The sequence below is a fragment of the Lipophrys pholis genome (genome assembly GCF_963383615.2).
Source record: "Lipophrys pholis genome assembly, chromosome: 16".
Classification (NCBI taxonomy): Eukaryota; Metazoa; Chordata; class Actinopteri; order Blenniiformes; family Blenniidae; genus Lipophrys; species Lipophrys pholis.
In genome coordinates this window covers 5,430,133-5,439,653 of record NC_137634.1, presented here as the reverse complement: position 1 = coordinate 5,439,653, position 9,521 = coordinate 5,430,133, and the positions used below count along the sequence as shown (strand labels likewise).

The window sequence follows — 9,521 nt, the reverse complement described above, 5'->3', positions numbered from 1 at the left end:
GGTCAGGTCAGTACTTATCTATACACAGTGGAACCACGCACTGATTTTTTGATCTCCCTCTTCTCTGGACTGAGGCTCATCTGCAATCACAAGTATGGTAAGAGGCCCGACTGTAATCAGAGCTGATTCTGAGGAGCGGAGGTCCCCAGCTGTGGGATACTGGACCGTCTCACTGCTGAGAGGAGATAATGATTTGTTAAGTAGATAAGACGCAATTAAATCACATCAGAAGTAGTAGATCTGGTGACTGCAGGTCAATCTGAGCTCGTCATAATGAAACCTAAATGATTCATATCTTCTCTTGCTTTTTAGACAAGCTACACAGATAAAGGAGAGAAGGTAAGATTAGGATTTTAACACTTCATTGTCGTCGTGCACAAAAGGACTGAATTATCGTTGAGATATTGTTTGAGAAATAAAAGCAATATTTAGTCACCTGTAAGTATCCTCTACACTTTTCTTTTTCTTCCCTTTTCAGCACTTAAAGGGAAGGTTAGTCAAGTTCCATCACATCACTTTCTGGGTCGGCAATGCAAAACAGGTGGGTATCCAAACCCTGCACACACGATCCCACGTTTACTTTGTCAGCTGTGACGTTTTAGACTGAAGAGAAGTTCATTTAAAAATGCAGCGCTGCGGTTCTCTAACAGCATCAGTAATATAATTACTACCGTTGGTTGAGTTTTTCAGAAGCATCACAGGTTTGGTTTGAGGTGCATTAAAGCTCATTATAGAAATTTGGAATTTTTGGAGACCAAGTTTTATTAAGTAAAGTCGTAACAATGGAAAACTGTGGAGACATCATATACAGAAGCCGTAACACCGATATGCGACATTATCGACACGCATTTTCATTCAAAGGGGAAAACAATCGTCACCGTGATCATTCGAGAAAAAGCCCGTTTTGTTATCTGTTAGTGTGAAAAAACAAACCGAGCAGCTTCAACATGTTGACTCTGGCAGGACAGACATTTAAAGTAGGGCTGCACGTATGTTTGAGTACAGAAATACAAAGTCTGATGAACTTTGTACTTCACATTTAAACAACATGGTTTTTGTTTTTTTAGAGGCTCCAGTGATCTGTTCCTTCTGGATGATCACTGCAGTGTCCTTCGTTCTTTCTTTACATCCCTTATCATTTATTATCCATTATTTATTATCTCCTATAATCAGTTACAGAAGATGCTGAGCAGCTCGTCTGACTCTTAAAAATGTTGTTTTTGTTCTAAATCATTCAGGATTGTCGGATATTTCTCTGTGATTTATTAGAATATTGAGACACGAGATCACTGCGTAGGAATTATTTCTATTTAGATCAAACTAAACCTTCAGTTTATGTTTCATGTCCCATAGAGAGATGCTGATGGTCAACCATAGAGGGCGCTAATGTGCTATCGTTACACTGATCAGAGGCCCTAAATAGAGTGTATGAGGACTTTATTGTAATTGTGTCGATCTAAATTGCTCCGAAGGAACCTTACGGTTCATGAGCTGTTTAATTGATTTAAATGTATATTAGTCGACAAGGGCAGAAAATCACTGCTTTATGGAACAGAACAGTGATAAAAGTCTCAATATATTTGATCTCTTCATTTGATCACTTTTCCTCAGGGTTCATTTTTAAGTGATTTAATGCTTCTTCTTTTTTTTGTACATTTATTAGATTTAGGTTGTTTGTTTTATTCAAAATATGTGAAGTCTTCCTGCAAAATATGGGAATTTTGACCCAGAAGCTCTTTTCGTGCAAGAAAAAACATTATTTGCTTGTTCTGATCCATCGCTGAGTTTTACTAATAAAAAATGTTAAAGTTGGACAAGCGTGTGAATCATGTTGTTAAATGAAGTAGCAGGTCTTCGAGGGGCGTGTTTCGTCTCGGCTGATCTTTCAACTGAAACCTGATGGGAGTTGAACACACTCTTTTTGGGTTTTTTTCCATTTCATTTTTTTCGGGAGGCGACCCGATATGTCTGTTTCTGTCTGAGTTCATCCTGTCGTGCCACCGGCGTCTATCACACGCTGCTGTCCACATTCAATCCAGTGTGACCGTTTCACAGGCGGCCTCCTTCTACTGCAATAAGATGGGCTTCGAGCCCCTGGCCTACAAAGGGCTGGAGACTGGCAGCCGTGAGGTGGCGTATCACGCCATCAAGCAAGATAAGGTATGGAGAAATGCCCTGAGGCAGAGAGAGTTCACTGTGTATCGTCACAAACAGCCACGCTCCTCTCTCCTCACAGATCGTATTTGTGTTCGCATCGCCTCTAAATCCTGGAAATGAAGGTACGTCGGCTCACCGGGCCTCCCGAAACCACCGGACTCCGACTGTGTCAGTGTGTTTCAGCGAGCTTCTGTCTTCCCTCAGAGATGGGAGAGCACATGATAAAACATGGAGACGGAGTCAAAGACATTGCTTTCCAAGTGGAGGACCTCGACTTCCTGATCAAGGCACAGAACACACAACCCGCAAAGCACGACCTCAGACACATTCTCACAACCACACACATTCACACAAACAGGCAAGTTTAGAGTCATAAATCCACAGAGGAAGGCCCCCAACCCCAACACAGACTCAAAATGTGGACTTTCTTGCTATAAGCTGACAGTACCAAAAACTTCTCCACAGTGTCGGTTACTGTAGGTACATTATACTCATTACAATCTTGTAATAAAAGGAAAAAAACGGCCCTGATTTATTCAATTTAGTTTCCAACAAACTGAGTATTCCAGTGAATCACCGCTGCCTTCTAATATCAAATGTGGTTTTCCCTGCATTTCAAATACTGCACCTTTAATTACCAGGTCAGCGTAGATCATGTAGGAAACTCTTCCTGAGGAGTTGGGAGTTGAAGGCCTTGTTTAGGAAGCAGCAACGTGTTGTGAAAGTAGTAAAGTAAAATAACTTCTTTCCTCTTTGTGACCATTACTTTGACATGATTGTATATCAGTAGTGAAGCACCTTAAACATAATAACTCCTTTAAACTGGTTGATTTACCGTTTCATAAACAGAGACAGCAGATCAATCCAATTCCTCCTCAGATGAATCAAATGAAGATGAAACTAAGTTCTCTTAAACTTTTAATTCTTGGTGAAGATAAACATAAATTGATGAAACTCTAAATAAAACGATTGTTAGAAGCAACTAGCTCAGTGGTGATGTTGCAATGTGTGGAAAATTGCTTGTCATATTATACATTCCATCATCCAATCCTAACTTTTGTGAAGTAGCAAATGTAAAAGAGCATAAAGTTTCCATTTGAAAGATAATAAAGTGTAAATATAAAGCAACAACGTGAAGGATCAGACATGAATGAATTGCATTGAAAGTGTAATACTTGAGTGGATATATGTTGTAAACCTCAGAATGTATGTAAATATAAATATAAATATAAATATAGATATAAATATAAATATAAATATAAATATAAATATAAATGTAAATGTATGTTGAAGTTGTTATCATGAGGATTGTTCCACTGGTAAATTCACAATAATGGTTCAAACATCCTTGATTACATTTTAAAACTTTACAAGATGTCATGTTAAAAAACAAACAAACAAACAAAAGATTTGCCAATGAAGTGTAATGGAGTACAAGAATAATGTAACGAGAAAAATTCAATCAGCCGATACAAACCCGACTTCGGTCCGACGTGCAGGCTGATTTTAAACTTATCAGAAGTCAATGAGTGGAGCTGTGGTGCGTTCAGGGTCAGTCTCCTGTGTGATTCAAACATTTACTGCTTTTTACACTCACACACACACACACACACACACACACACACACACACACACACACACACACACACACACACACACACACACACACACACACACACACACACACACACACACACACACGCACACACACACACACACCTGGGGTGGAGCAGAGGGGTGTGTGTGTAAGAGTTGTAACAGTTTCTGTTGGAGTTCAGCCTCGACCTCTGTCAGCTCACATGAACTATTTACCTTAGTGGAGGTCAGACGGGAGCTTCAGATAAACTATCTCTGCTCAGAGACACACGACAGCCAGCGACTGGATGTGTTGTAACTCTCCCCCCCTTCCAAACCCACAGACGGCGAAGGAGCGAGGCGCCGCCATCGTCAGGGAGCCCTGGGTGGAGCAGGACGGCCACGGGAAGGTCAAGTACGCCGTGGTTCAGACGGTAACAGCCAGAGAAAGACTGACGTGTCAAGGTGTCCCGCAGACACACACACACACACACACACAAGCACTAATCACGCTTTTGTCCTCAGTACGGAGACACAACACACACACTCATTGAGGACCTGGGACCCTACAAAGGCCTTTTCCTGCCCGGCTACAAAGAGCCTCTGTTCAGAGACCCTCTGTTGGCCAAACTGTGAGTCCCACACAACGCAACGCAACGCAACGCAACACAACGCAACGCAACGCAACGCAACGCAACGCAACACAACACAATCTTATATAGTCATATCTTTATGACCGGAGCCACATGTGGCTCTTCAGCCCTTCTGTAGTGGATCCTTCAGTCTTTCAATAATTTATACATAAATATACATTTGAGCTTAGCTTATTTACTCACCAGTTATTTTTCAAAAAAAAAAAGGCATGAAAATAAGTGGAAAACAAAAACAGCCAATATGGTTAATACGTTCAATTGTCTAAAAAAAAAAAGAAAAAAAAAAAAAAAAGTTCAAAAGAAGGTGAAACTGTTAAAATCAGGTCCAAAAACATTGAAAATGTAATGAAATGTTTCCCTTCCTGAATTGGAATTGAAACTTCACCGATACATTTTTTTGTATGTACTGTATATCAAAACTATTCATCAAAACCTTTCAAGCTGTGTAACTCATTTTAAACATTTTGCTCATAGAGTTTGCCGCTCCACCACATTTATCCTCCGCGCTGCTCAGAGTCGTAGAAATGCCTAAATGTCTACAGACTCTTAGAAAACAGAAAGATTGGCTTTGAGAATGAAGGGAAGTATTTAGCAGACACTCGATGTGTGATTGGTTTTAGATGGTTGTGACTCTTTACTCGACTCAAACTGTCTACAATCAAACATGGAGCTCACGACTGAAATCTCCAAATACTCAACGTGTAATCTTAAGATCTGCAGGAAATGTTACTGCCAAGATGTCCACAGTCCGACTGAGATTTCACAAATATAAGAAATTAAAAGATGTGAGTGAAATGAGACTTTTCCAGGTCATTTTTAATAATTGACACTGTTCAAACATTGGATTAGAAAAAAAAAGAAGTGTATTTATATGTTTACTGCTGGTGCAACACATTGTATGTGTTCAGAAAGGATTTACAAGTACAGACCTGGAAAAATCAGAAGCATGGATTTGCATCAGTAATAATTTATTTATTTATTTATTTATTTATTTATTCATTCATTTTAATTTATCACTCTAATTCAGAGCTGGGCATCATAAGTCATACGAGGCCCTTTGGATTTAAGTTAGTGTGCCTCATGCATGTAATATTTGCAAGATATTATTGTCTGTATGACATTTAAAAGGTCAATTTTGGCACATTATTGGCCATTAATACATTATTGGTTGCTGCATGGTGTCTAGCACCTTGGCAAATTTGGTCGTTCAGATTAAAACAAAAATTACGTAAAAAAATCTGTTCTTATTTACTTAATTGGTGAAATTTAAAAATTTGAATCATGATGGGTTGAAAATAATCTGAGAAAGAGAAAGTAGCTCATAGAACAGCGACACAAACGGATTCTTTTTCTATTGAGCAAAACTGAAGTTTTATGTTTTTATGGTTTGCCCTCTAATTCTTGTATTCATATTTATGGTGGCAGTGGTTCAGTCGGTAGAGTGAGTTCGTCTCTCAATTAGAAGGTTGCAAGTTCAATTCCCCGTCTCCCCTCAATTCGTATGCCGAAGTGTCCTTGAGCAAAGCACTGAACCCCAAAATTGCTGTTAATGGATGGACTGAACATTGTGAATGTGATTAACAGTGTAAAGTGTTGGAATCCTTTTACCTGTATGAACAATCAATGAATGGACTCTGTGATGATTTCCGTCTCGTTCTGCTGGACATTAAAGGAAAATTGATCTGTCCACAGTCCACCAGTGGGTTTGAACTTCATCGATCACATCGTGGGAAACCAGCCAAATGACCAAATGGTGCCAGTCTCAGATTGGTAAGACTCCCGCTGGAGCGCACGTACGCTCAAGCAGAACACCCCCGGGGACAAAAGGACGAGTAAACACGAGCCAGACGGTCATACGCAGGGACGAGTTCAAACTCTGTAAACCCACGGAGAAGCAACAACGCCGGCTCTCTGGGCTTATCGCCACTGTTTTGTGTCCTTCGTGTTCCAGGTATCAGAACTGTTTGCTGTTCCACCGGTTCTGGTCGATAGACGACAAGCAGATCCACACGCAGTACAGCTCGCTGAGGTCCATCGTGGTGACCAACTATGAGGAGACCATCAAGATGCCCATCAATGAGCCGGCCATGGGGAAGAAGAAGTCCCAGATCCAGGTGAGGCCTCTGGGCTCCCCAGCAGAGAGCAGCCGATGTACACAACAGAGTGTCGTTTAAAAAAACAAAAACCTCCTGAACATGTGTCTTCAGGAGTACGTGGACTATAACGGAGGACCGGGAGTTCAGCACATCGCCCTCAACTCGTCAAACATTATTGAGTCTGTGCGTCTCGGGAGACGGAGAACATTGTTTTCCCCTGTCATATTTGTGTGGCACATCGTTGGTCACGATTTTTTTATTTTTTTTTGCCGGTGAACAGATCAGGAACCTGCACGCCCGCGGGATGGAGTTCCTCCAAGCACCGGACACGTACTACGTCACCCTGCGGGCCAAACTGAAAAACGCTAAAATCAAGGTGAAGGAGGACCTGGACGTCTTACAGGTGAGGATCTCCTCTGGAAGCCGGACTGCTCCTCATCAGCGTTTCAACTGGAGCAGCAAAAATAACAACGATCTGTGTTTGTCCTCGTTAGGATCTGAAGATCTTGGTTGATTTCGATGACAACGGCTACCTTCTTCAAATCTTCACCAAGCCGGTGCAGGACAGACCCACGCTCTTCCTGGAGGTCATTCAGAGGCACAACCACTTTGTGAGTGACCATATTTGTTTAACTGCAACCTGAAGTATTCCACACGAGGCTACGTTGAGCCCTCAGGAAGGGAAACTCACACAATATATCTCAATCCTAAAGTATTTGAGGGGATCCCCTCGATTCGCGGTTTATGGACGCAATATTTCTCAAATTTGCAAACCCCTTCACTCCTCGGACCCCGGGGCAGCTGCACGGCGAGCCAGTCCTGACTTGTGGGACTTGCAGGTCCCGTTTCTCCACCTCCAGCACCTTGAAGAGGAAGAAGGAGTCAGAGACACCTGAACACCTGAACACCTGAACACCTGTTTCCAGCTCCCACCCACAGCCCAGGAGCAGCCCCACTTGTAAAAGCTCAGTAAATCTATCACAGATGCAGATTAAAAGGCTGGCTGCTTCACAGCGAGGGGGATCTTTGGATTGAGTTGCACCCTGTGGCACTTCATTCATAACACCCGGCGCCCATCAAGCCTGTCAGGACAGGCGCACGGTGTCCCTCCGCCGAGTCCACAGATGTTGGTACAATGCATGAAAGTGAGAAGGCGAATCTGCTCGGCGGCGGATCATCTCCCGGAGGAGCCACCAACACTTGATCTTTTGATTACCGAGGAAAATATTTACACGATTAATTCGCAGATCCTTGTCAGAGCAGAGAGGATGTTTGAGCCCTGTGAGAACGTTTATCTGCCGTCTGTGATCTGACATCAAAGAGTTAAACGGCCCAAACTCAGTCTGAGAGCGAGATCCCCAGAGCCAAAACAAATGACACAGAAGAAGGCAGATCTTTGGGTAATTAGCCATCTGTGTGTCTGTTCTCACTCCTCAGGGCTTCGGGGCAGGAAACTTCAAGTCTCTCTTTGAGGCCATTGAGAAGGACCAAGACGCCAGGGGCAACCTGACCGTGCTGACACCCACGGGGCAGGGCAAAGCCTTCCGCTGATCCCCGAACCGCAGCAGACTCCCAAACATGGCTGCACATTTCAGAGGCAGCGGACACGTCTGTCTTCGTGAGGCGAGCCGCGGGCAGCATCCGATACGCCTCAAGTTGTCAGTGGATTTTAATGTTGTGTATGGCTAAATAAAGAAAACTTTGTGTTCAACCCGGCTCGCGACGTGTCTTTTTGGATCCGCAGCTTCACATTTTAAAGGACTGGAGTGTCGTTGTTCTGGAGAGCCGCAGGGGGACGAGCGACACACGTCTGAGAGCGTCGTCAGTCCGCATGCGGCTCCCCGCCGGAAAGCAGATAAACACACGTCAAATGTGTTTTTGAAAAGGTTCGTGTGTCGATGAGACTGTGAGCAGTTCAACTCCACATGAAAGCCACTTTGCTTCGTGTCAGTCAAACCCCAGAGAAACGCTGGTAGCAAAACACTAATCGGCTATAGGCTTTTTTCTAGTAAATCTGACGGTTATCAGATCAGCGTCCATCGCTGGAGTCAGGGAGTAAACGAGGGTCATGATTAAGAGTATATTGGAGCGAGGATTAATAACTGTGTGACACTTCCTGAGAAAAACTAGGTATTCAAGACCACAACATTAAAGATCAAATCACAAATAATAATAATAATCAAAGAGATTTGAAGTTCTTTCTTCACTTCTCACAAAATAAGAATAAAACTCAGAAATCACAGACGTTGTACAGTTCACCTCATACCAAACTGTTGCATGCTGGATGTCCTCTATTTTTACAACAAAACACATCATTATGAACGGTTGTTCCAGAGGCAATAAACAACATTTTACATTAATTACTTTACAAGAATATATAGTCATTACATCCTCATCCCATAAACAACTTCACATCATTATATTGACAATCAGTGACTGAATTAATCTCCAGAGAACATTAATGACATTAATGTTGTATTCATCACACTCTAATGTGTTTTTCCTCCTACTTGTATTGTTTAATAAAAAATACCAAATATTTCAGAGGTTTCTCTTTTATCCGACAAAAAATGACATAACGTCAATAGGTTTTCATAAGTTGGGACGTGTTAGATCCTTTTTATTTAAATTAATTATTCTTTATTCATTCTACATTTTAAAACAACAATAAGGTATTGGTAAGATGTCCTTGATTTTCAGGGTTTCCACATCTTACATTACATGAAAAAACAGTGGGGGTTTGTTTGTGCATCAAGAGAGATTCGATCCATAATTTGGATTTTCTTCTGATTGAATCAGAAAAATCTCTGACGTCAATGTGGACTGAGAATATCGAGTTTTCAGGTGGGACAACAGTTAACACAGTAATCATACTTTATTAATACCATTTGGATGGATGGATGGATGGATGGATGGATGGATGGATGGATCTGCTCCAAAATGAATCTGGCACAGGGGTTTTATTTCAAAATAATTTATTTGCTTATAATTGGAATGAAGACAGGTTGATACATCTGTGATGGCACCGGTCAGTTCCCAT

General features: G+C 41.9%; 1 protein-coding gene across 2 annotated transcripts; it reads left to right on the top strand.

Annotated features, from left to right (window-relative positions):
* On the top strand, nt 1–8,192 carry hpda (4-hydroxyphenylpyruvate dioxygenase a). 2 transcript variants are annotated; one of them, XM_080483010.1, is made up of 14 exons: nt 1–97; nt 313–339; nt 479–541; nt 2,056–2,160; nt 2,237–2,279; nt 2,362–2,444; nt 4,077–4,166; nt 4,258–4,364; nt 6,078–6,155; nt 6,337–6,499; nt 6,593–6,664; nt 6,762–6,884; nt 6,976–7,092; nt 7,919–8,192. In XM_080483010.1, exons 1-14 carry the CDS (start codon nt 95–97, stop codon nt 8,030–8,032), a joined length of 1,188 nt encoding a protein of 395 aa, XP_080339136.1. In that variant the 5' UTR covers nt 1–94; the 3' UTR covers nt 8,033–8,192. The 2 variants fall into 2 exon arrangements, with proteins under 2 accessions (XP_080339136.1, XP_080339137.1); XM_080483011.1 differs by having other exon boundaries at nt 82–200.
* Nucleotides 8,193–9,521: the final 1,329 nt, after the last annotated feature.

Bases quoted from the DNA above. Each gene is read 5' to 3' on its own strand.
- hpda (XM_080483010.1), top strand. The intron at 542-2,055 runs GTGGGTATCCAA...ACCGTTTCACAG, and splicing joins GGGTCGGCAATGCAAAACAG to GCGGCCTCCTTCTACTGCAA. The intron at 4,365-6,077 runs GTGAGTCCCACA...ATCTGTCCACAG, and splicing joins GACCCTCTGTTGGCCAAACT to TCCACCAGTGGGTTTGAACT.